Below are 27,117 nucleotides of genomic sequence, written 5' to 3'. Positions count from 1 at the left end.
CTTGATATGGGGTCACAGGGGCCCACTGATGTGACGATGGAAACTTTCTGAGGTGCCACAGATGACCAAAGCCTTCTGAAATGGCAAGTGTTTTAAGTTTGGTCAAAATTCTTAAGTTTGGTCAAAATGAAGCCTGCTAATTAGCCCATATAACATGAGGGACCCTGAAATGACATCAATGGGAAGATAAAGGATCCCTCCTATTGTGTTGTGCTGTTTATTCTTCTGAGACAGCCAAGAAAGGTACAGAAGTGCAATCTGTAAACCAGAAAATCCTCACAGTTTTTGTGTACAAGCGCAAAACATCAGTATAAGTAAGAAAAGCACATGCTTTGAACAGCCCAGTGAGCAGACCAAGCTCAGGGCAATGGGGCAGTGAAGCCACAGCATGTCAGGGCAGTAATCCCACAGACCACCATTGCCCCTGAAAGCTGTGAGTGTTGCTGCAAACATGCCAAAATTATTCCAGAGGACTTGTCCATGCTGGAATGGAGTAAGGTCTTCAAAAAGATGTGATGGCCAGTTGACCCATAAGCTCCTCAGGGCCTCCTAGCCTTGGCTGAGGATTCCACTCACCTGTCCCGGTCCCCGAGGTTGCCCCAAGGACACAGCCTTGAGATGGTGATGCGGTGGTGGCAACACCTGCACAGAATGGGGCTTCTGGATCAACTCTTCAGATTGGGAAGATGGCTGCAGGGAGCTATTCACCTTGCCACCGACGATAATGAGCCTTGTATGTAAGTTCCTCAGCTTATTAAACCTGCCATCTGGCAACCTGGAGTGGCCTGGCCCCTTCCTGCCTTCCACATACCGATCTCACCCAGGACACTCCCAAGAGGGCTGCAAACCAACACTTGCTCCGTGAGGTGGGCACTCGTTCTAGAACACCTTGCCAGTGGCTGTGCCTAGGCAATGACCAGGGGACTTGCCCATATCCCTTGTATTGCGGCCGGAGCCACAGAACCACCCCATCGGGGCAGAAGGGTTCCCATCATCTCTTTTGACGTGAATTAGTTACATGTCAGTTGTCAACATAATGAGAGAGGGTTGCTCATTTCCAAAGGCAATTAGGAATTTTGTGCTAGCTTAACTGAAAGTTAAAGTTTTTCACAATCATGTTAAGAACAAAAGGGGCCAGAAAACAGCAAATTCACCACTATCAGATTAACACACTGTTTATCACAACATTGCTTAAGATTTTAATAAAAACAGCACCTGTGAGAGTCTTTCTGAAAGCTTAGAATTACCACCACATGGTTTTATTTATTTCATTAAGTAGCTTAAAAAAGAATGCAAAATCACCTTAAGACACATGATGATGCATTCGCTGGGGCCAGAACCACCTTATAGCAACAAACAGGTGAAGACCACCTAAAACTTCAGAAAACAAGAACTGAGTCTGCAAAACTCAGAACACTTTTAATTTCCATCGGAATATTTACAACAACATATGGAAGAGAATTTTACAGAAAGCAGACCATTGCCGTGAATGTACTATCTGTATTCTAATTTCTTTTGAGAGCAAAGATGACTTTTATAAATGCCATTGGCTTTTAGAATAGAATGTATTTTTCTGTGTTATATCTAGATCATTCCACAAATGAAAACACCCTGTGTAACAACCATTTAAATTTTAAAGTCTAAATCTTGATTCCAATATTACTGACTTGTCTCTTGTTAGCACATGAAATACATTTTAACACAAGTTCCAATTCAGAATTTTTGTAAACAACAAAAACAAAAATCTCATGCCTACTTAGTATCACTGTATATTCACAAAAACCAAGTTTCAGGAAAATAAAAAATGATTTACAAAAGGCACTGAATTTAGCAAAAATTGGTAGAGCTTTCCATTTTGGATCAAACACTGGAAATGTTCACAGAGCACCACCAGTGTGTGAGCAGTCACGTACACCCAAGAGAAGTCAGCTCTCAACTCAGGTATGTGGGTGTCTATCGAGGCAGTAGTTCTAAGGTGACCCCCATGCTCTAGGCAGACCGCCCAGAAGGTCATGGACAAAGGGAAGCTAAAATAAATGTAGTAAGGTAAATGATCAGGGCTCAAAGATAAACTGCTATTTTCTGTACTAAAGCACAATACCCTTTTATAAAGAAAATCCAATGGAAGTAAATTTGGAAATATGCAATAAATTTCAAAACTAGAGAACTTAAAGGTCATTTTATTGGCACTACCCCAGCAACTAAACAAAGTAACTGGAACTGCAGGTCCCTTAGGGCTGCTGGCCTCTCAAGTGCTGTGGGACTACTCCCAGGACTCCCAGGACTCCCACGGACTAGAGGATTGACTCCCAGAGAAAAGCTAGTTTTATCTTCTGGTCACTAGCTTAAATGTTTATAATGACCGTAACTATAAATGCTGCAAGTATAAGTCAACTTCGAGGTTCGTTGACTCCTGAGCATCCACCTTGTCAATGGGTCTTACCCACTGGGACCAACTGGCAAAACAAAGATTTTCTATCAGGAACTAAGAAGTCAGAGATCCTTCCCAGAAAAATGAATGAAAGAATGAATTTTGGCACAAAATTCATCTTTGTTGTAAGAATGGAATTGAAGTGAGCACAACTCGGGGCAGCCCCAGCTCCGGCATTTGCCCGGGCTTCTGGCACACACAGAATGGGAATGGTGCCTTACACTTACAAATGCAAACTTAAGTCCACATTGTTATACATTGACAGTTTCCAGAAAATCCGTATCTGGATTTGCTTCCATGAACTTCTCCCAAAACATCAGAAAACTAAATTTTATACAAAACACTAGCATTTTCTAAAAATCTTTTACTCTCAAAATGAGGACTAATAAATTAATCAGAATATATTCTTTTTGGTAGAATTTCAGCAATAAACACATTACCCTTTTTTCTTTAAAAACAAAGAGTAAAATGAGATGCCCAGCAGCTTACACCCACCCTATAAGGCTGTGAGCTGGGCCAGGCGTGCCATCCTGCGGAGGTGGCTCCCACTTGCGGGGCTATAGCGCCCAGCGTTGCCCAGGCCTGGGGAGTGTGTGGGCCCGGGTTTCCCGGGGCTTCTCCCTGGGCTGCAGCTGTGGGGGCAGCCAAGGTCCGGCTGATGAGACTCCAGCTTCCCTTTCAGCGCAGGACTTGGCCAACTGAGGAAACCAAGAAAGGTCTGTCAGCACAGATGGTGATATGGGCCCTGCACCCAAGCCCTGGGGGACCACAGGGCTCCAGTAGAGGTACTGCAACCTCAGAACCACAGGATCTGAAGTCACAGAACACACGACTTCCCAGGAGTCCCATGTGGCTCTGACCAGGAGTCCCTACCCTTCCATCCTAAATCTCCACCTTATCACCTCCTGCTTTCCACCCAAGTGCACACCTCCTGTGTGTGTGGGACGCTGCCAACTATGGCCCTATCAGGATGCTGCACGTAAGCCTGGCTAACCAGTCTGCCGGTGTTCTAGATGAACAACTATGTGAACATCTGCAAACTGCGATCGGACCGCTCTGGAAGCTAGCTACCAACAACCCTGTGTTACAGGTTATTCTGTAGGCCCACTGACCTCTGTCTGTCAGAGGGGGAGTAGCACAGGACGGCACTCTTCCATCTGTGTACGGCTGGGTACTGCTGAGGGTCCACGTTGGCATACTCCAGAGCTGCCAGAACATCCCGATCCAGTTTTGATGGCTCCTCTCTACAAGGCAGAAAAAAAGGAAAGAAAAAGCAGAAACACCTGTGATTAAAAAGACTTCCAACACCAGTACTCAAGAGTCCTGCACAGGAGCAGAACGGCAACTGCTGGCCCATCTCTGCCACCACAGGCACCAGCTGTCTCGGCTGATGTGAATTGTGGATGGACAAAGGCCACAGGGGCAGACAGGCCACACTGTCCCACGGGGGAGTGGTGGACCCCTCCACTGCGAACATGCAATTCTGAGCCCCCCCCCCCCCCCAGGGTCAATGACCACAAGACTGACCCAAAGGGCCTGTCCCCTGGGAAGATGGGTCTTTCTTCCTAAAACACACCAAGTTCTTGGCCTAGTCCTTCTGGGGAGGACTACTTCCCCAGGGAGTACAGCAAGATGTGAACCTGCACTGAAAAGAACACACCTCCCACCAACTTGGACAATCATAACAGAGCACCCAGGGCTACAAAGTCATGAAAGAGATGGGAGCCAGAAAACCACATCCAACCACGTTGTGGGTAGAGAAAAGGTTTGCGAAAACTAGGACAGTGCCATGTGTGCTCACATCCACCCCCACAGCCTCACCCATGTGCACACGCCCCATTCATACCCAAAAAGGAAGAGCCTCTGGACAGGCTCCTTTGTGGTGGGGACCCCTGAGGGCTCTGAGGACACGGAACCACTCTGCTGAGCCTTGTGCACAGGAGCATCAGGACCCAGACGTATTTTAGCTATTTTGGCCGACATTTCACTTTCTGTCCTGCTTTGGTTATTTCTAAGTGTGTCAACAGCAGGCGGCTCTAACGAGTCACTCTCGACTACGTCCATTCTTGATGTCAAGCTCTTCCTGTCTCTACTTTTTGTAATTTTATTTGGTGTCTTAGAAAAGTTACTTCCTAGATCTTCCAAATTCAGTTTATCAAGCTCAACCGTCAAGCCTGAGACTGATGAGAGGAGAGCTTCCTCTGTGCTCGGGGCCTCTGGCTGCTTCCTGCCCAAGGTCCTGCCGCTGCTCAGGTGGCTAAAGAACCCATTCTTGCTGCTATGGGGACTGGTCAGGGTGGAGGCTTCTATAAGATTGGTCTTCTGCTCCAAGGGAAGGATGTCACACTTCGAGTCCCCAAAAGTGCTAATTGTGGGCTGGGTGTTATTTCGAGCCATGTTCTGCCGATTTTTAATCTCTTCCAAGCTCAAGTCATCATCTTCATCAAGAAATGCTCTCACAGAGATCGAATTGCTGCACTTCCGAGCATGGCCTACAGGGGAGAGAGAGTTCTTCAGAGAGGTGTGTGACAAGAGTCCACAAGGAATCACACAGTGCACCTGCAAATCCCCAGAACCAGCCACAAACCACACTCCTTCAGAGCCACGTCCTCAGGCCCCCAGACAGAAGCCTGCACTGCCCCTTAAGAAAAGCCATGCAGGTCCCTGCACATAGAAACAGCAGCATCCAGGCTCAGCGCAACGCCTTCACAGGCAGGAGAATGAGAAGGAAGCCAAGGTCAAAGGCAGGTGCACGTGGGACGTGACAGTGGCTGGCACCTCCCATCAAACTTGCTACGACACCAGTGGGCTGAGAACAGGAGAAGGCACGTATGTGCTCATTCACATGGACGCAGTTGGTCCACGGCCACAGGACAGGGTCCGAGTTCCAAGAACCTACAGATGTCTGAATGTCCTTACCAAAGGGGTTCTCCTGATGAGAGGCTTCATTTTCTCCTGAGTCCTGTTGAGCCTTTTTGCCTGCTTCCTGGTGAGTGAGATATTCTTCTAGTTTTTGCAGACCCTCCTGGGAAGACAGATCAACAAAACAACCCAGAAAGTCCCAGTACTCGACCCAGGGATACCCCAGCTCATGAGCCAGCTCCCTGCAAGAGTAAGTACAATCCATCAGTTAGAAAACCAGTTGTAAAAAAAAAAAAAAAAAACCCACCAAAAAAACCTCACAGATCTGACTGCTCAGAAAACAGCCATTTTATGCTGGAAGTGCCAAACAATGCCTATAATCTTGGTTAGGATTTTTATTACAAATTTGGGGCTATGATAGTACTCTGCATTTCTCAAGCAGGACAAGGCTGAGCACGGTTTCTCTCCTGGACTGTCACTGAATGCAGTGCAGCTGTGGAGAGAGAAGGGGTCCCTGACCACCCACCCCACTCTCACAAGCCAGAGAGGCAACAAATCAGACACAAAACCCCATAACAGACCAGCCTTGTTTCCATATAACAACTGTATAAAGTTGGAGAGGATTCTAGTTTTCCTAAGGCACATAAAAATTTGGAAATCCTTATCAAGTTCAAGCTGTAAACTTGAAACTGTTTGAGAAAAAAATTCTAAAACAATCAATGTAGCTTTGATTTCACTGTAACTTAGCTTTTTGACTAAAAACACTTGTTTCTGGAAAAAACACTTTTCAGGGACTTTTTACTAACAGCTACTAGCCACATCTGCCTCTTGAGTTTTATTTCCTGCCAAGGAGACACCCAGCATATGTCCCCTCATACAGAACACTGCCACACCCTGGACATGCTTCCCATTAGTCTCTGCCAGAGGGACCGCTGTGGTGGACACCTGTGCTACACAGTGTGTGTAACATTCACAGGAAGCAAACCTCAATGAATAAACTTCACATACTCCCCGCCTCACCGTGAACACTTCCCAGAACGATCATTTTGCAGCTGTAATTGGTTTCCGTCCTCAACCAACATATAAGTGCACAGTATACAAAACGACACTGCCACTTGGCTCCTGTTCCTTTGTACAAAGCCAGTCAGTACCTTCCCACCCTCTCAATGCCTCTTTCTGGATCCGTCTTCCTGACATTGTGAAAGAAGCCTGCTTTCTCTCGAGGTGGTGTTTTCCAGAGCCTGCGAAAATCTTCTGCCTGAGGAGAAAACGTACCAAGCTATGCAATGTACCCATCACAGGTAAATGCAGAGACCCATCAGCATCACAGACCCAGCTGAGTACCTCCCGGCATCCCTCTTCCTCCTCATGTGCCCTCCTGCATGGCAGTTAGACCAATAAACAACCAGTGCCTCATTATGACAGCAGCACAAAGGGGCTCTGGCAAGGATCCCTTCCAGTGGCCCACGCTGGGCTGTGAGGCTCCGAGCTGCCCCTCAGGCTCCCAAAGATGAAGCCTCACCCTGAGGTAGACCCTGCAGAGCTGCCTCACCAAGGACCTCAAGTCACTTTCCCATCACATAATAGGAAAATGCATGTCTATATTTTTAAGTCACTTTTTTTTTTTTTTTAAGATTTATTTGTTTAGAGGCACCTGGGTGGCTCACCAGCTGAGCATCTGCCTTTGGCTCAGGGCATGATCCTGGGGTCCTGGGATCGAGTCCCATATCAGGCTCCCCACAGGGAGCCTGCTTCCCCCTCTGCCTGTGTCTGCCCCTCTCTCTGTGTCTCTCATGAATAAATAAATAAAATCTTTTAAAAATCTCCCTGCAGGGAGCCTGGATGCTCAACTGCTGAGTCACTCAGGTGCCCTTAAGTCACTCTTATTAGAATTTTGTTTTATGCAACCTACTCTAACCATAACTCGTAACACTTGTTTTTGCAGACACTTCTATAATTGCAGGTAACTAATTATTTAAAATTATTAACATCGTGGTATCTGGGTGGCTCAGTCAGTTAAGCATCCGATGCTTGGTTCTGGTTCAGGTCGTGATCTCAGGATCTTGGGATCAAGCCCCGTGTAGGGCTCCCTTGCTGAGAGGGGATATTTCCCTGAGATTCTCTCTCCATCTACCCCTCCCTGCTGCTCTCTCTCTCTCTCAAATAAGTAATTTTTTTAAGACTTTTATTTATTTATGAGAAAGAGAGAGAGAGAGAAAGAGAGAGAGAGTGAGAGACACAGGCAGAGGAGAAGCAGACTCCATTCAGGGAGCCTGATGTAGGACTTGATTCTGGAAACCCAGGATCACACCCTAGGCCTAAGGCAGGTGCTAAACCATTGAGCCACCTAGGCATCCCTGAATAAGTCTTTAAAAATTAAAATAATTATCATTTTTAAATTTCATTAAAATAGAAGGTCTCATGTTTCGTTTTTAAAGATTTTAAGTACTCTCCACAGCCAACGTGGGCTCGAACTCATAACCTTGACATCAAGAGTCACATGCTCCAACCAAGCCAGCCTGGCACCCTTTTAAAATCTTTAACAAGAAAGATAACAGTGTACGAAATACCTCTGCCCCGAAGGTGAACTTCACAGTTTGCAAATGGAAATTTCCTACTGACAATAAACAACCAAGAATATGGAATGGACAGCCCAACTAGACTGGCATGTACCATGAGAAGGGCCACTGATACGGACAGAAGAACCAGGTGATGATGATATTTAACCCAGGTAAACTTCGCTCCTCTGAAGTATGGGCTCACTACCATATTCACCCTGGCTAACCAGTGAGGAACAGGATCAAGACACTCTTGTTTCTCTAGCAGATGTTCTCAAACCTCGTCACCACCTCAATGGGATTCCACAAGTCCTGATCTCAAGACCAAACACAAAGCAAGCGCTGAAACATCCAGCACTTCTGGTGGGGACAGCCAGGAACTGTCCAGAAGCTTCTACAGGAGCTCACCTTGGACGGGCTCAGGGGCCCTGCAAAGGCTCTCAAGGTCAGAACAGGGTCTCTGGGGCCACCTCCACTGTGGCCGATGTGAGAGTTCTCAGTCGTCTGGTCTGAAGACCACAACTCCCCAATCACCGGAGACGATGTGTCCTCAGCTCTCAGAAGTGGCACATAGTAGTGGCCTGGGAAGAGGAGATACCCTGGTTAAGGCATCTCCTTGGGTGGGTCCTCACCTCAGTGGCATCTGGTAAACAACCCAAGAAACACAGGGGCTTTGCAAGGGATCCAATGATAAAAAAGCTCTGGAGCTAGAGAACCTAGGTGAGAGGCCAGTTTCTGTCAGACCACATTCTTCCTCTGCGGGGAAAATAAAAAGGAAGGAAGAGGAATAGCAAACACCCCTCCATACCCCCAGGTACTAAAAAGACTGAGGCAGGACCTGTATGAACAAGATTAGCATAAAAGTAGGAGCCTGAGAATTGTTAAAAAGAAGTTCTATTTTAATCTCTTTTAACCTTCCTGATCTGTGGAACAATATTCTATCACTGAACACACAATTCAAACGATCTGGCATCACAGGACACTCTGATGTGAAATCTGGACAAAGAATGATAGAGTGTGGTAATGTCACCTGGGAGAGTGGAGCAGGAAAGTGTCAGGACACCACATGCAGATGGATAGTTGTGGCTTTCGTGTGCCAGTCACACAAAACTTTATTTACAAAGATTAGCGGCAGGCTAGGCAAGCATCTGCTGACCCTTGCTTTAAATGAACAGGAACAGAAACTAAGAGACAAGGAGAGACAGCAAATGGGGCCAGGTCAAAGAGCTTCGAGCTTCAAGTATCTGCTGTCATGTCACATAGCAAGTGGGGCCACCAGACTTCTAGTTGCAGATGGCGGGAAAGATGCCTCTGCCACCACCTTCCAAACACACTGGAAACAGCCTAGAGGAAGACAACAGGAAAAGTTCCTTTCTGAAACCAGCCACTTCCATGCTCCCTGAAGCTTCTGACCACAAAGTACGGCCCAGAAGGCAGGGGTGAGCCCCCGTAGACCTGATCAGGAAGGGCTGCCCCCACAGGTCACAGGCTCCCTGGGCAGCCAACAGGTCAAAAGTCAGCCTAGAGTGCTGAGATCCAGGGCCTATGAGGCTGCAGGAAGGAGCTGCCCAGGGAGCCAGGAGAAACAAGACCTGGCGCAGAGGGCAGCACATGGAAGGGCTGACCGGGATCTGAGAAGCCAACCAACTGCCAGATCAAAGAGCTCCAGGCAGAGCCCCTCCCACTCTCCACTCTGATAACTTGCAGGCTGTGCTTGGGCACCTGCTACATGGGACACCTGAAAAGATTACAGGGTGACACCATGAGGAACAGTCAAATGACAGACGACTTGTGGTCTCCCAGAGAAGTTCAAGGCTTCAAATGAGGCATTATAAGACAACAGGTGGCATGTGAGCTGGGGGTTCAGGAAGCAGACCACCCCAAGGTCTGTTACCCTAAGATGTCACCCTGCTTCAGTGAGCAGTCCAGGGCCTTCCCCACTGGTGGTCCTTACATTCCAAGCGCTATGCCCCAACTTACCCTTTAAGTACTCTCTAATCTGCTCCTTCAGTTCCAAAGACTTATTTTTGCTTCTTTCACAGATGACCTGTTTTTAAAAAAACAGTATGTGAACAGTCTAAATCTTAATTTGTCACATTTTATCATTAAAATGATTTTATAAAAACAAAATTTAAAGTTAACAATACAAGGACAATGTCCTAATATTGAAAATTTCATAAAGCCCACAATCAAAGCACATGTGTTTAACAGTATAATCTTTCTTCCAAAATGTTCTGTAAAAGCTGAAGGGGTCAGGACGAGGAGGACAAACTCTGTGAGTGAATTTTATGATCTTTCTTCATACTACCCTCCAGGTTCTAGTTTTCCACATCAGTCAGGCAGGAATAGGCAGACACACGTATAACTTTCAGCTCCATGAACTCCAATGCCCGGGGGCCTGTCTACTGCTGTTGTTTGGCTGGATTAAAACAGAATTCCTATTTAGTGTGGAACACAAGTGTTTTATTCTTGCTACTACAGGAATCAACTTTCTTCCTTAGAGAATTATAGTGACAAGAACATTTTCACTAGAATAAAAAACCAATAACCTTCAAATAAGGAACCACAAAATTACCATCTCTGGCTAGCCTGTAAGAGAAATCAACTACATTGTACCCTGTAAGTAGTGTAACTATTTTTTTGTGAGGTATAGCAAGTGATTTAAGAATACTAGTTACCAAATACCATTTTACAGTGAAAAATATACATACCTATGCACACAAAAAAGCTGAGTGTGACTCATGAAAAACAATGATAATTTCTGAGATGTAGAATAGGGAATTTTATTTTTGTTTATGTGTATTCTAAAGTTTCTATAGAAAATGGGCACTATTTATATAACCAAAGCAACTATAAAAGCAGCATTCACTAACAGATTAGAATCCTTACAGATTCCACTTCAAAGGGCTGGCTGGTTCAGATCAGCTGGCCAACAACAGCTCCAATGCACAGGACAAATCACCGATCTTTCAATTCTTGTCAGATCCTCCTCACCCCCCACCTCACAAGTACAGACACACCTCTGCCCTCTCTAACGCACATTTTGCTCCACTGCCAGCATTAGTCCTGACAAGAGTCGTATGGGTCAGGTGAGAATACCTGGGAGAGACTTAGGGCTGTGCCTGGCACATAATGAGCTAAAAACATGTTAGCTGCTTTCAGCACCATCATCACCACCACCATAATCCTTATTACTACCCACCACCATCCTCACCATCACCACCATCTTCATCACCACCACCATCCTCATCATCCTTACCACCATCTTCATCATCACCAACACCACCACCACCTCCTCCACCACCACCACCAGCACCACCACAACCACCTTCACCATCACTACCACCACCACCTTCATCATCACTACCACTACCCCCTCCTCCATCACCATTGCCTCCTCCATTCTCCAGTTCCCTGGTCAACTGAGGTAATGCATAAGCAGAACTTGATAAAAACTGTGAGATGATGAGAACAAATGACCATCGGTTTCAGGAAGATAAAATAAGCAAACATGGGCAGTTCATTATTCTGAATCAGTTCCTGATTCTACTGATGCGTCTTCTTCATGGTATACCTTACTTAGTAATCATGGTTCTATGGTGTGCTCGTGAGGCAAACATGTTCACAGGGTCAGTGACTGACTTCACAGTAGCTGTGATCAATACTGTGATTTCACATGTTTTCATGTCTAACAGTATACAGTAACAGTATTTTAATAGATACTTACATCTTCAGGAGTTTTATCATACTTATTCCTTGGGTTTTTTACAATCAAAGGGTGTGAAGAAAGCACGTTGACCACATCTGCATTCCCAAACTTACAAGCAAAATGCAATGGCGTGTCATAGCCCTGGGAGAGGTGCAGTGGAAGAATACTTATCTTTAATTATGTTTGTTTCAAAAGGTTGCTTTAAGATAAATATAAGTAACAGAACAAAAATCATCAAAAACAAAAGACCATAAAAAGACATTATTTTTACAACTGAGAAATATTGGCATGTTAAGCGCATACTCACTTTAAGCCTGGACTTGAGGCTAGCCCAGCACCCTAGTAACTGTTGCCTAGTGCCTGGGTGCCCAGGTTCAGAGGGAGCTAACAAATGAGCTAGGGCAAAGTACACTCTTTATGACCATGTCACCATTTCATATAATTTTTCATTTCTTCCCACATGAACCTAAAAAAGTCTGGGCAATTGCCTACAGCAGCATTCTCTGACCATATCCTGCCCTTTTGTCCAGACTGGCAAACCTTCTCAACTGAGGTTCAGAAAGTGAACAGTTTAGGCCTTGCAGACCACCCAGTCTCTGCCATAACCACCCTGCTATGTATGTCTCTGCAGCTATGGATGATCCACAAAGAACGAGCAGGGGGTGCCTGGGTGGCTCAGTCAGTTATGTATCTGCCTTGGGTTCAGGCCACAGTCTCAGGGTCCTGGGATTGAACCCCATGTGGGGTATCCCTGCTCAGCAGGGAGTCTGCTTCTCCACCTCCCTCTGCCTCCCCTCTCCCCCCAGCAACTTGTGCTTTCACGCATTCTCTTTTTCTCTCAAATAAATAAATAAATAAATAAAATCTTTATAAAAAAAGAGGGGGACTGTTGTGTTCCAATAAAGCTTTATTTACAAAACCAGACTGTCCTTTGCAGGATCTGCTCTAGTGCACTGTCTAAATTAGGACTTTCTTGATTCATGTTCTACCTGAGACAACTCTACCTCTGTGGCCCAAGCTCTACTAATAGCCTGATCTTCCCTGCTAGGCCTGCAGAGGTGGGAGGATGATGGGGCTGCATGTTAGGGGCCAATGTTTTCACTTAGCATTCAAAACACCCAACCTCAAAGGGATCTCGACACTCTCACTTCCTTCTGGCCACTCCTTTCCTTCATACTACATAACATCCATCCCTAACCCTAACCTGCTTGACCGTAACCTCTGCCCTCACTCCTGCTGGGACAACAGGCTCTCGGTTCTTCTAACACTGCTGGCCAGCCTGGCCCGGCTTCTCACCATGCTGGTCTCTGCCGTGCTCTGGTACTTTCTCAAGAGTCCAAATATTTGTGGCCAACACTGTCATTGATTCCTCTTCTTAGTGAGTTATGGTCAAAGATGGCCCATAACATCTAATTTCAAGAATTTATTAAATGCTTCCTGTAGACATGCATATGCACATTTTTCTGAGAATACTACAGAGACATTAATAAAAAAACTGTGTATTTTCTGTAGGGCACACACTTCTCTGTTATAGTTTTGTTTTTTTTTGTTTTTTTTTTTAAGATTTATTCATGAGAGAGAGAGACAGAGACAGAGACACAGGCAGAGGAAGAAGCAGGCTCCATGCAGGAAGCCCGGTGCAGGACTTGATCCCAGAACTCCAGGATCATGCCCTGAGCCAAAGGCAGACACTCAACCACCAAGCCACCCAGGCATCACTCTCTGTTATATTTTGCAAGTCACACTTCCTGAACATACTAATCAAATTAGGAATCCTTCCTTAAGTCTATCTACTCTTAGTCTAACAGACACAACTCTAATTCTGCTCTTTCTGTCTTATTTTACACTTACTATTGCTTTCATATAACCATTGTTTTCTAAACTTTTACTTCCTTCTATAATCGTGCTAGCTTGGCCAAATTTATCTTTATTCTTCCTTCTCTCTCTTGTTAATTTAAAAGTTATCCTTGCTTTACAATTCTGGAGTTCAATGTGTCATTCGACATGTATCATGAAATAGTAAGTCATGTCCCACTCCAACATGCTTCTGTTATTCCTTCTTGTGACAACCACAACTTTTCAAACTCCTAGACTTGCTCTGAGTTTACAATTCTTGGCTCTAAGCTATCACTAGGTTCTGCTTTATGTAAATAAGTAAAATTCTTCTGTTTTAAGAATTCTTATGTAAGCCTACGCATCGTTAAAAACCAACCCTTTGAAATTTTTAACTCTGCAGGAAATATTCCTAATATTAAGTGGGGAAAAAAAAGATACAGAATCCTAGAATAAAAGGCACCAAAACCCCTTTTTACTTTCTTCTCCCTTCAGGTTGTTACACTGGTTTATCTTCCCATCAAAGCCCAGCTCAGGCCTCTCTGGACAAAGGCCAGGAGGGACATATCCTTGCACAAAGCTGAGAGCTATATGCATCCTGCCTAGTGAGGCAGAGCTCTCGTGTGTGAATGGATCTTGTCATCCATCCCTTTCTAAGCTAGGTGAATTCAATGAATGCACATCTCCTCTCCACATGCAGGGGGATGCAGTTAATAATCACATATGAGAGACATAAGTCTTGTTTAGACTGGCTATGACTCTTCCTACGGCACACTCACCACTTTGTCCGGAGTGTTCAGGTATAGGTCAACGATGTAACAAATGCGCTGCTGCAGCATATTTGGGTCATCGTCTGGGTACATGAGCCGCATAAACTCAGGGTTTTCCAGAGTCTCCAGAGTCAGCTGGCAGATAGAAGCTTGATTCTCTTTGGCAGCAACATGCATAACATTGTACCTACATCCTTCCTGAAATAAAACTACAGATTCTGAGCTTCATTTTTGTCAACCACAGTCTTTTGATGCTAACAATGCTGGAAGCAGGCTTACCTGCACGATGGTTGGATTGTCCCCTGAACCAATGAGATACCGGGGATTACTCCAGGTGAGATTGGAAAAGGTGTCGTCTTCTCCCTTCTCCACAGCTTTTCGAAGTTTGGCAGTGAGATCTTGAGTACGGGGGGTTTTGTAACTGTTGGCACGTTCTCTGTTTACAGTTTCTGACTCAGACAAGTACAAACCATCTGTCATTAGAAGATAGAATTTAAGAACATTTAACTTCACAAACATTTTCTCATCACCCACTGTGTGCTATATGAGGGCAACAAAAATCTTTCCCACAGAGCTTATATCCTAGTTGGGATTAACAAATAAGCATCAATTAGCATATAAAGCAGAAGGGCCTGTGTTCAAGCCAACAACATGGCACAAACATACCACTACGGCAAAAGTCCAAGAGCAAAAGGACCTCACTGGACTCTAGCTGCAAAAGGCTTTGTGAAGAGGGATGAGGGCACACCAGCAGCACCTGTACAAGAACTTCCACGAGCAGAGTTCCCATAAAGGCAGAGTGGAGCCAGAAGTGATTTTTTTGTTGTTTAATTACAACCACCTGGGGAAGTCTGAAAGCAATCTCTAGAGGAATATTTTCACAAACTGTAAAGAGGGAAACCTGTAACTGTTCCAAATCACTCTGATTCCTCCCTAAGAAAGACCTATGTAGGGCCAAGTAAGGAAACAGAAAAGCAAGCAGATGAGGTTTTTGACTAAAGGCCTTATGTCCACAAGGAAAAGGTGCCTTCCCGGGAGCCCTAGCCAGCCAGGGCAACAGGACAGCTGTGAGCTCCTGGAGGGGACAAGACAGAGCTGGGCCAAAGTTAGACACTGCTAGGGTTCTGCACAGTGCTAAAAAGAGTTCTCAGAAGACCCTGCTCTGGACCCAGAGTGAGTATGGCCAGATCTCTGACTGGACAGGTCCTATAGGTGAGCTCAACTTTTGCAGGATTATCCGGGTCAAAGCAGATGGCACAGTCCTACAAGTAGGTATAGGCAAGTCTCAGTGCCTAACAAAGCCCCTAACTCCCACGGGCAGCAAGGAGAGAGGGAAACAAAGGGAGCAAAACAAAAGGGCCAACTGTGGCCCCTCTGCTGCTTCTCCTTGGCCTTGTCCTCCCCAGGGCCTGGAGCCAATGCCTGGCCCACTGTCTCTATCCTCAGGGTCATCCCCAGACCAGGTGGCTGACCCATTATCCATGGCCTGGGCCTTAGCTCTCTACTTCCTAGCAAACTGAACTTCTCAAAGGAGAAAACCAATGACAATACATGGGGAAGAAAGCACAAAACACCTGGGGCCCACCTAATAGTAACACCAAGAAGTGAGCTGCTACATAATTTACCTTTCAGTCCACCACTGCTAAAGAGTGGTGCTACTTTCACAGGAGAAAGTGGTAAAGAGGCTTTGCTTGGAGAAGGAAAATAATCACAAATTCCTCTAGCAAATTTCTCAGCATCTTCTCTAGTTGAAAAAGCTTTAAATCGAGATCCTTTGATCATTTTGACAGCTTGCAATGCATCCTTTCTATCCTCATAAACATGAATCCTTTCTGCATGGAAAAAGTAATAGGAAAATTAGAGAGGAATAATCGGAGTCACTATCACAGAGTTCACACCTGAAGGCCCCGGGTTTCATAACAAACAACTGTTACTCAGTTTTTCTCTCATATTTCAGATTTTTCCCTTAAGATTTGTTTCTAAAGATTTATTTATGTATGAGAGAGAGAGAGAGGGAGAAACACGAGGGGGAGGGGCACAGGACAAGGGAGAAGCAGACTCCCCAATGAGCAGTGAACCCAAGATAGGACTCAATCCCAGGACCCTGAGGGTCATGACCTGAGCTGAAGGCAAACACTTAATTGACTAAGCCACCTAGGCATCCGTTAAAGACTTATTTTTTAAAATCAGCTCTACACTCAACATGGGACTTGAGATCGAGTTGCATACTCCACTGAATGAGCCAGCCAGGTGCCCCAATATTTCAGATTTTTAATCTTGAAGAAAAAGGGCCTTAGCTGGTCAAAAGAACACATTAAGCTTGATCATATGTATGGGCTTGGATATAAAGATGTGTATTTTGTACACATATGTAACATATCTAAGGATACTATTTATTTTTTTAAGATTTTATTTATTCATGAGAGACAGAGACACAGGTAGAGGGAGAAGCAGGCTCCTTGAGGGGAGCCCAATGCAGGACTCAATCCCCAGTCTGGGGATCACACCCTGAGCCAAAGGCAGACACTCAACCGCTGATCCACCCAGGCTCTGAGCTGCCAGGTAAGGAAGCTCCCTCACCCCCAACTCAATTCTGCCTAGATTGGCTCCTATGTTCCTTCACATCATAGATAGTCGCTTTGCATTGTGTTCTTGGTGCATGTCTGCCTCAGCAGGCAAAACCTGGGGAGACAGGCTGTGTAGGGGATGTTTTGTTTTTTTTTTTAATTTTTTTTTAAAGGTTCTATTTATTTATTCATGAGAGACAGAGAGAGAGAGGCACAGGCACAGGCAGAAGGAGAAGCAGGCTCCATGCAGACAGCCTGATGTGGGACTCGATCCCAGGACTTCGGGATCACTCCCTGAGCCGAAGGCAGATGCTTAACTGCTGAGCCACCCAGGCATCCCAAAAATGGGTACCTTCTGACCCAACACTTCTACTTACCATTTTGTGAAAATAAAAATAAGGTACATTTTTATATAGAGATCTGTGTTACTTTTAAATGAAAATATACCAAAAATAAAAATCTGAATTCAAATACATATATATAAATAAAACATAGGTGAGTCAGGAATAATGCACAAAAGCAGTTATAAAGTGGTTAATCCTAGTGACTTAAGATTTGGATGTGGAGGAAGAAAGAAATTTCACTTTTACAATATTTGTTTTGTAAAAAGCAACTATTAGGGGGATCCCTGGGTGGCTCAGCGGTTTAGCGCCACCTTCAGCCCAGGGCGTGATCTTGGAGTCCCGGGATCGAGTCCCCGTCGGGCTCCCTGCATGGAGCAGGCTTCTCCCTCTGCCTGTGTCTCTGCCTCTCTCTCCCTCTCTCTGTGTATCTCATGAATAAATAAATAAAATATTTAAAATAAATAAATAAATAAAAGCAATTTTTATAATAAAGATTAAAAATAAATAGAAATTGCATCATGACTATTTCCAGTGTCAAGATTCTTTAAAAAATTCTTATGGTTGGGGATCCCTGGGTGGCGCAGCGGTTTAGCGCCTGCCTTTGGCCCAGGGCGTGATCCTGGAGACCTGGGATCAAATCCCACGTCGGGCTCCCGGGGCATGGAGCCTGCCTATGTCTCTGCCTCTCTCTCTCTCTCTCTCTCTCTCTCTCTCTCTTCCCCCCCCCCCCCCCCGTGACTATCATAAATAAATAATAATTTTAAAAAAAAATTCTTATGGTTGAATAATATTCCATTCTACTCATGGTACATAATATGTCTAACAAATCTCCTATTTTGGAGTACTCCCACAAACGGTATCACAATAATGATAGTCTATAATTTCTGACATTCTAATCAATACCAAGCTTTCATTAACTCTTTCCAGTGCTATCTACTTTAGTCTTCTTTAAAACTGCAATTCTAGGGGCACCTGGGTGGCTCAGTCAGTTAAGCATCTGACTTCAGCTCAGGTCATGATCCTGGGGTCCTGGGACCAAGCCCCGAGTCGGGCTCCCTGCTCAGCATAGAGCCTGCTTTTCTTTCTCCCTCTGTCCCTCCCTCTGTTCGTGCTCACTTATGCATGCTATCTTCCTCTCTCAAAGTCTTTTTTTTTTAATTGCAAATCTTTGATGTTGAAAACTACTTATAACTGTACTAGCCATTTACATTAAAAGGTATTCAGATTATGCTGAAAAAAAAAAGGGAAAAAATTTATCAGCAAATAGTAGCTAGTCAAAACCTATTTGTATATGTAGCATGTCTCAAAGAATCCAATTTTCTTCATTTTTAAAAATTCACATATACAGGCAACCCTCTCGAGTCCCCCTCGCTCTTTGGGAGCTTTGTACTATGGCTCAAAAAACTTCACTTTGCTGCCTATCAAATTAATTAACTAAAATAAAATAATTTTAGTGACACCTGGGTGACTCAGCCATTTAGCGCCTGCCTTCAGACTAGGGTATGATCCTGGAGTCCTGGGATCGAATCCCACATCGGGCTCCCTGCATAAAGCCTGCTTCTCCCTCTGCCTGTGTCTCTGTCTCTCTCTCTCTCTGTCTCTCATGAATAAATATAAAATCTTTAAAAAATAAAATAAATTTTTTTGTTGTTTTTGTTTTTTAATATTTTTTATTTATTTATGATAGTCACACACAGAGAGAGAGAGAGAGAAAGAGAGGCAGAGACATAGGCCGAGGGAGAAGCAGGCTCCATGCACCGGGAGCCCGACGTGGGATTCGATCCCGGGTCTCCAGGATCGCGCCCTGGGCCAAAGGCAGGTGCTAAACTGCTGCACCACCCAGGGATCCCAAAATAAAAATTTTTTAAATGAAAATTCACAAACACATTTACAAACAATTCAGCAGAGTTCTACATAAAAATGCTAACAGTGGGGTACCTTGGCAGCTCAGTGGTTGAGCATCTGCCTTTGGCCCAGGTCATGATACTGGGGTCCTGGAATCGAGTCCCACATCGGGCTCCCCACAGGGAACCTGTGTCTCCCTCTGCCTGTGTCTCTGCCCCTCTCTCTGGGTCTCTCATGAATAAATAAATTCTTTTTTTTTTTTAAAGGTTTATTTATTTATTTATTCATGATAGGCATAGAGAGAGAGAGAGAGAGAGAGAGAGGCAGAGACACAGGCAGAGGGAGAAGCAGGCTCCATGCTGGGAGCTCGATGCGGGACTCGATCCCGGGACTCCAGGATCATGCCCTGGGCCAAAGGCAGGCACCAAACCGCTGAGCCACCCAGGGATCCCGAATAAATAAATTCTTTAAAAAAAATGCTAACAGTGTCTCACTTGGTAAAATTATGGTGATTAAATTTTCTCTGTGGTTCAAGATTTTCAACATCACATTTCCCTGCTGTCCATGTACCATCTGTGTAAGAAATACCAGATGTGGGGCATCTGGATGGCTCAGTCAGTTGAGCATCTGCCTTTGGTTTGGGTCACTGATCTCAGGGTGCTGGGATGGTGCCCCCACATGGGTCTCCCCACTCAGCAGGGAGTCTGCTTCTCCTTCTTCTCCCCACTTATGCTCTCTCTCTTTCAAATAAATAAATAAAATCACTTAAAAAGAAAGAAAGAAATACCAGATGCTTGTTACATTACCATTTCTCGCTGGGATGTCCTCATATGCTGGGCACACCCCATAGTACAGAGGCTGCTCCACAGAGGCCCTCACCATGGCTTTGTGGCCACTGACCCCAGTGGTGGCACTGAAGGGCATGGAGCAGGTCTTAGATGTCATGACATCTTCTTCTGGAGGATTCAAGCCCATGCTATAACCAAAATCTCTGTCTTCAGACAAGCCAACCTGCTCAGCCTGGCTTCCTACAGCAGACTTCAAAACCCTTTGTGCATCCTTGCTTAGAGTGGTGGCATCTGAGGTGTCAAGGCCAGGAGGATATGAAGGCAGTGTTCTTCCATGTTCTAATAAAGCCTGAGCCAATTTTTTCTCAAAAATGAACCTTGTGGTTGATGTAATGGGTCCACATTTCAATCCAGCTTTCACAATTTCTTCTCTAAGGTCATCGGGATTCAGAAGTTTCAGTCGTGCCAAGATGGCATCCATTGTCATTTCACCTAGGCCCAAGAAAACAAAAATCAATCTGATGGCTAAAAGTACATCCTTTCTCATTAAAAAACAAAACAAGGGATCCCTGGGTAGCGCAGCGGTTTGGCGCCTGCCTTTGGCCCAGGGCGCGATCCTGGAGACCCGGGATCGAATCCCACGTCAGGCTCCTGGTGCATGGAGCCTGCTTCTCCCTCTGCCTATGTCTCTGCCTCTCTCTCTCTCTCTCTCTCTGTGTGACTATCATAAAAAAAATAAAAAAATAAAAAAATATCCAGCAGTAGCAATAAAGCTGGCTTCAGTTTCATTTCAATCCAGTTTCTCCTTATTTTTTGTAGTCTTTGAGCCCTCTATGAGAACTTTCTGAAGTTTCCTGTTTCAAAATTAATAAACTAATAAAAAATTAAGCAGTTTCTGGTTCATTTGGATAAGAATGTCAGAACCTGCTACTATTACATGATATACTAACATTCCAAGAAGGTAAGCACCCTGGGGAAATAAGCACACTCATTTTCTCTAGAGTGTAAGTGGGACAAACCCAAGGAAGGCAACTGAACAATATCCATCAGAAATCCAACTCCAGAAACAGACCTACAAATATATTTGTACTTTATTCCATAAAAAAAGGGAAATTTATTTATGCAAAGATTTAACCAGAGGAGCCACAGAGATAGCTCTGGCAGTCACTCTGCTAATACTGGTAACAAGTAGCTCATGTTTAACGTTTTGGGAGGGTCTTTCCAAATGCCTAGCTCTAGTGTAAGTGCACTACATGGCTAAGTATTTAATGGTCATAATTCTTCTGTGTGGCAGGTATCATTACTGTTCACCCCCCACTTTACAGATCACAGAGACACTAAGTAACTTGTTCAAGTTACACAGCAACCCAACAAGTGGGTGTGAACTGAACAAGGGTTTTAATGGAGACCTTTGGAGAAAGAGCAGGTAAACCTATGGATTATAGGCTTAAGCATGGTCAGCAAGAATTGGGAAGAAGGTAAGAAATAACAGGGGTGGAAACAAGGGCTCAGATTAGAAAAACTGGAGGTCTTAAGGACAGATGGACCAGATGCCATGGAGGGGTGGGGGTTGAGGTATTGCAGTCAGCCTAGGATAACAGCCAGATTTCCAGTCTAGTTGCTTATGAGTGACTTCACCTGAGATAGAGAATGCTAGAGAGAGAAAGATGAAGACCTAGGCACTGAGCATCAGAATCACGTTACTGCCACCAACTGGGCATTTCAGTTTTCAAGTCCAAGATTTACAAGTTCAGAGTGAATAACAGGTCTGGGAGTCATAAGCGCATAGATGGTGATTTTAACACCAATAATACACCAGGTATAACAAGGAACAAATACAAAGAATTAAAAGAAGAAGCAGAGAAACTTCTAGAAGGGATGAAAAAACAATTACACACGGTAATCAATAAAACCAAAGAGTAGAGAGTTTTAAAAGACATATTTGCAAATGAAATGATGGGACATCCAAGATTAACTTTAAGTTACTCTAGGGGCACCCAAGTGGCTCAATTGGTTAAGTTTCCAAATCTTGATTTTGGCTCAGGTCATGATCTTGGGGTCATGAGATGGAGTCCTATGTAGGGCTCTGACCTCAGCAGCAGTCTGGTTGAGATTCTCTCGAAAACAAATAAATCAATCTTTAATTAAAAAAAAAATACACACACACACGTATGTATTTTAAAGGTTTAACCAGAGGAGGTGTATGTATACGTGTGTGTGTATATGTATCTATCAGGAGAGCTGGGATCCCTGGGTGGTGCAGCGGTTTAGCGCCTGCCTTTAGCCCAGGGCGCGATCCTGGAGACCCGGGATCGAATCCCACGTCAGGCTCCCGGTGCATGGGGCCTGCTTCTCCCTCTGCCTATGTCTCTGCCTCTCTCTCTCTCTCTCTGTGTGACTATCATAAATAAATTAAAAAAATTTTTTTTAAAAAAGGAGAGCTGGGATCCCTGGGTGGCGCAGCGGTTTGGCGCCTGCCTTTGGCCCAGGGCGCGATCCTGGAGACCCAGGATCGAATCCCACATCAGGCTCCCGGTGCATGGAGCCTGCTTCTCCCTCTGCCTGTGTCTCTGCCTCTCTCTCTCTCTCTGTAACTATCATAAATAAATAAAAATTAAAAAAATAATAATAATAATAATAAAAAAGGAGAGCTGGGGAGGGGGCAATGACAAATAAGATTCACAAAATATTAATACCTTTCGTAGCCAGGCGATGACTACAAGCAAGGAATTCATTATATTACCCTATTTCTGCGTATTTTTTTATTTTTACTTTTTTTAAAAGTAAACTCCAGGGATCCCTGGGTGGCGCAGCGGTTTGGCACCTGCCTTTGGCCCAGGGCGCGATCCTGGAGACCTGGGATCGAATCCCTCGTCGGGCTCCCGGTGCATGGAGCCTGCTTCTCCCTCTACCTGTGTCTCTGCCTCTGTGTGTGTGTGTGTGTGTGTGTGTGTGTGTGTGTGTGTGTGTGTGTGACTATCATAAATAATAAATAAAAATTTAAAAAAAGTAAAAACAAAAAGTAAACTCCATAACTCAGCATGGAGAGCTCAATGCAGGGCTTAAACTCATGATCTTGAGATCAAGACCTCAGCTGAAATTAAGAGTCAGAGCTCAACTGACTAAGCTACCCAGATGCCCCTGTGTATTGTTTTTCTAAGCTTTTAATGCCACCACCCCTTCCCAATTCCAAGATTTCAAAAATGGCTGTTACTTATTTGCAAAGAGGATATTATCCTTTTAAACAATGAATGTACTGCACAGTCCCAAAAACCTGCCAAAGATTTTGAAGGGGGGCAGCCTACTGATCACAGGATTCTACCCAGGGAGGGTACCTAAGAAGATTCCCTTTATATGTGGATATAAGAGCAACAGAGGTGACTCAGTGGTAGGAAACTGATATGAAAGGCACAAGAAAGGTAAAAGCCACAAGCAAGGGGGAGGACGCCTGGGTGACTCAGTCGGTTGGGTGTCTGCCTTTGGCTCAGGTCATCATCCTAGAGTCTGGGGATGGAGTCCCACATCCGGCTCCATGCTCAGTGGGTAGTCGGCTTCTCCCTCTGCCCCTCTCCCTGCTTGCGCTCTTTCAAATAATTAAAATCTTAGAAGAAAAAAAGCCACATGCAAGGGATTGGGACAAGTGGGGCAGACACTGAATAAACAGAAGAGTTGTATCCATTCCTACAAAAGTCTAGTTTTCCCATGTCATTGCTCTAAAGCTATCTTTCTAACCTGAGCTAGTGTGAAAGGGGTTTTGTCCTTGTATCTAGTCAAACAGTAAGTAGAATAATTACATCACAGAACTAACTGTGTGAACTTGGACAAGTCATGCAAACTCTAAGCCTGTTTCCTCATCTGTAAGATGGATATAACAGCTCTACTTCTTAGGCTGCATTGAAAATTAGATAAAATAGGGCAGCCCTCGTGGCTCAGCGGTTTAGTGCTGCCTTCGGCCCAGGGCCTGATCCTGGAGACCCGGGATCGAGTACCAGTATCAAGTCCCACATCAGCTCCCTGCATGGAACCTGCTTCTCCCTCTGCCTGTGTCTCTGCCTCTCTCGAATAAATAAATAAAATCTTTAAAAAAAAAAAAAGAAGAAGAAGAAGAAAAAAGAAAATTAGATAAAATAATACATGAGAAGTCTGTGCTGCTGTGTTTGACACTGACAAATTATCCATAACTGTCAGTTCTGGTTACTAAGTTATCAAGTAACACAGGCTTATTAATCTTGCAGAACACATAATATGCTAGAAAGTCCATTTGAATAAAAATAATAGTGGGTTTTAATACACTGTAATTAGTATTCATAACACAAAATATAATTGTTTATGTGTACAAAATAAAGAATAAAGCAGCAACAAATGAGCTTGGGTACCTGCTGGTGGTGGAGGGGTAAAAACTGGGTAGAAAGAATGGACAGAGGGCCAGCCCAGGGAAGGGCAATACTTCTCAGTATCACTTCATAAAAGTTTCTTTCAGAAACATGTTTGTGATTCACATACTAAAAAATAAGAAACAAAAAGATGGGGGAAGACCCCAAGTGGAATATAAATCAAAACAAATGAGTTCAACTGCATTACAAATTAGAAACATAAGGAGGGAGAGAATACCTAGTAAATGAACAACAGTATAGGACTGTGCACTATACAGGTCAGCAATTCTGAAGCTACCTTATGCCTACTCTAGGAATCAGCAAATAACTGGATAGCTGCTAGCAAAAGCCAGGTTCCTTAGGACCAAAGGGAGCTACAAACAAGGGGAAGGAGAGGCCAGAACAGGGGTCAGCAAATTGCTACAAAGGGTGCCAGGCTAAGGTTGAGACCTGTGAATCATAAGGTCTCTCCAACACTCAAGAAAAGCTATATATCCAGTAAAACTTTACAAAAATAGGAGGGGGCTGGATATGGCTGACAGGATGAGGTTTGCTGACTCCTGGGCTAGAATCCAAAGTAGCTGCCCGACCCTGATTGACCAAGACACAGATCAAGATGACAATTTGGGAAACCCAGTCAAGTCTGCAATGTGAATAATGAACACTTCCAGGTTGTCCCCCTTATGGTGATTACATAATATACTAACATCAGGGAATATAAGTGAATGGTATACTGATTCTAACTTTTTATTTTGAAGATATTACAAACACAAGTTCAAAAATAGTATGGGCAGTTCCCAGCATCCCTCACTGGTGACATCTTACATGCTGCAGCACACCAGAAAACTGACACGGGCTAGGCTTTGCCACATCCTGCATCACTCTGCTCTTCATGTGGAATTCCAGGACCGTCCACCACATGTATAAATTCAAAACCGACTACTCAGTGTTCCACCACAACAAAGATCTCCTGCCGCCCCTTTACAGTCATGCTCAACCTCCTCCACTGTCGCCAAACTCTGGCAACCACTCATTTGTTCTCTATCACTGCCACTTTTCAAGAACGTTATCATAAATGAAATCATACACTACAGACCTCCACAGATTGGCTTTTTTCAGTCAGCACAATGCCCCAGAGACCCAGCAGCATTTCCCTGCCTTTCCACTGCTGTGTAGCACTCTACGGTATGAATGTGCCACACTCTGTTTAGCCGTTCAGCCCTCAAAAGACATTTTGAGCTGCTTCCATTGTTTGGACACAAGTAGTTATAAACAGTCACGTGGGTTTTTGTGTAAAAGTAAGTTTTCATTTCTCTATGATAAATACTCAGGAAAGCAGTGCACAGTTACATTTTTGAGCAACTGCCAGATTGATTTCAGAGAGGCTGAACCTTTAACCTTTCCACCAGAGACCCAGTAAATGAGAGACCGTTTCTCAGCATTTCTACCAACAATTTGTGGTATTTTTATTTTAACCACTTTAATAGGCATAACATCTCATTGTAAGTTTTTTTTAAGATTTTATTTATTTATTCATGAGAGACAGAGAGAGAGAGGCAGAGACACAGGCAGAGGGAGAAGCAGGCTGGGAGCCTAATGTGGGACTCCTCCCAGGCCCGAGGATCACGCCCTGAGCCAAAGGCAGACGCTCAACTGCTGAGCCACCCAGGCGTCCCTGTAGGTTTAATTTGTATTTCACTCTTGGCTGGTGATGTTGAGCATCTCTTCATATGTGTATTTGTGTAACATCTTTTTGTAATTTTTTATAAGTCTAAAGTGACTTCAAAATAGAAAACTTAAAAAGGAAATTTTTAATAAAAAAAGACACTCCAAACCTTAATCTCTTAGCTCCATGCTCTACTGGCCACACACATCACTTAGCTTTAGTATCTGGGGAACCGGCCGTCTTGGTGTCCTGCAGTAACCTGGCACAGGGTGGACGGTGTCCCTGGACAAATCAGCATGCTATTAACTCAAGATGTCAGCTAAAACTTTGTTAAGGGGATGACAGAAGGTAAAACAATCAGGATGGGGGATAGCTGGACCTGGGGGGAACAGGCCGCTGCCCCAAACCGCGTAGTCTCAGCCAGAGCTAGGAGGCCTGCCTCGGACCGTCTGGCTCCTCTGCTGTAAAGCCAGGACAAGAGAAGCCAGTCACCCCTATGGACCCTGTTAGCCATGAGACTGCCAGCTGGACTCCTCAATTTTACTTTCTGGGAGCAAAATCTCCTCCTACCAGAGCACTTAAGGAGGGATTATCGCTCATCCTCCAGAAAGAAATCAGACTTTCGCACAAAAGGGTAAACTAAGCGTGACTGAAAAGGGTCCCGAGGGCATGCAGCGGGCCCACCAGTCCGTGCTGCACGGGACGGGGGCGAGGATCGCAGGCCGCAGGGCCCCAGGACGCCTCCGCCACACAGGGATCCCGCACACAACCACCGCCCGCAGACTCAGGCCCGGAGCTCCCAGCTTCCCCATTGTCTGATTGCTGAAGACTCCAGAGTTTCACTCTAGGCCTTTCCCAAAACACCAGCCTCAGGCCGGGGAGGGAGAGGGCGGGGGGGGGGGGGGACAGGAGGATGGGGGGTGGGGAAGGAAGGGAGAGGGGAAAGGGTCGGGGAAGGGGTGGGAGGAGGGGAACGGGTCAGGGAGAGGGGAAGGGAGGGGAGGGGCCGGGGAAGGAGGAGAGGAGAGGGGCCGGGGAGGGGGCGAGGCAGGCCAGGCCAGGCCAGGCCAGCGAGCGGAGGGACGCGGGCGCCGGCGGACAGGCCTCACCTGGGGCCGAGGTCGTGGCCGCGCCAGCCAGTGGGGCTGAGGGCCCACTCCGGGCCAGGCCCTGCGGCCGCTTCTCCAGCCGCCGCACCAGCCAGCGTACCGCGAAGAGCAGCACCGAGGCGCCCAGCAGCTCCCAGGCCAGGGCCGCCCACTCCGCCGCCGCCAGCCGCGGCCACAGCATCGCCGCCGCCCGGCCGCCGCCGCCGCCGCCGCCGCCGCCGAGGACGAGGCCGCCCGCCTCAGGACCCCGCGCCCCGGGCTG

At 45.4% G+C, this 27,117-nt stretch overlaps 1 protein-coding gene across 3 annotated transcripts; it reads right to left on the bottom strand.

Moving 5' to 3' along the window:
* Positions 1 to 1,226: 1,226 nt before the first annotated feature.
* ANKLE2 (ankyrin repeat and LEM domain containing 2) lies at positions 1,227 to 27,077 on the bottom strand. Of its 3 annotated transcripts, XM_025473472.3 has the most exons (14): positions 26,856 to 26,994; positions 25,916 to 26,028; positions 19,726 to 20,199; positions 15,789 to 15,995; positions 14,443 to 14,636; positions 14,173 to 14,361; positions 11,579 to 11,701; positions 9,832 to 9,898; positions 8,260 to 8,432; positions 6,445 to 6,551; positions 5,351 to 5,535; positions 4,278 to 4,923; positions 3,544 to 3,675; positions 1,227 to 3,129 (listed from the first exon to the last, which is right to left on the bottom strand). In XM_025473472.3, the coding sequence occupies exons 3-14, from the start codon at positions 20,192 to 20,194 to the stop codon at positions 2,928 to 2,930; spliced, it is 2,694 nt and encodes an 897-aa protein (XP_025329257.1). In that variant the 5' UTR covers positions 20,195 to 20,199; positions 25,916 to 26,028; positions 26,856 to 26,994; the 3' UTR covers positions 1,227 to 2,927. The 3 variants fall into 3 exon arrangements, with proteins under 3 accessions (XP_025329257.1, XP_025329256.1, XP_048958125.1); XM_025473471.3 differs by lacking the exon at positions 25,916 to 26,028 and having other exon boundaries at positions 26,856 to 27,077; XM_049102168.1 differs by lacking the exon at positions 25,916 to 26,028 and having other exon boundaries at positions 14,443 to 14,612; positions 26,856 to 27,077.
* Positions 27,078 to 27,117: the final 40 nt, after the last annotated feature.

Source organism: Canis lupus, chromosome 26, assembly GCF_003254725.2.
Source record: "Canis lupus dingo isolate Sandy chromosome 26, ASM325472v2, whole genome shotgun sequence".
In the NCBI taxonomy this organism is placed as follows: Eukaryota; Metazoa; Chordata; class Mammalia; order Carnivora; family Canidae; genus Canis; species Canis lupus.
This window is presented reverse-complemented; position numbering and strand designations above follow the sequence as displayed.

Bases quoted from the DNA above. Each gene is read 5' to 3' on its own strand.
- ANKLE2 (XM_025473471.3), bottom strand. From the start codon at position 27,036: ATGCTGTGGCCGCGGCTGGCGGCGGCGGAGTGGGCGGCCCTGGCCTGG. The intron at 15,996-19,725 runs GTAATGTAACAA...TTTTCCATGCAG, and splicing joins GGACATCCCAGCGAGAAATG to AAAGGATTCATGTTTATGAG. The intron at 6,552-8,259 runs GTGAGCTCCTGT...TTTTCTCCTCAG, and splicing joins GGCCCCTGAGCCCGTCCAAG to GCAGAAGATTTTCGCAGGCT.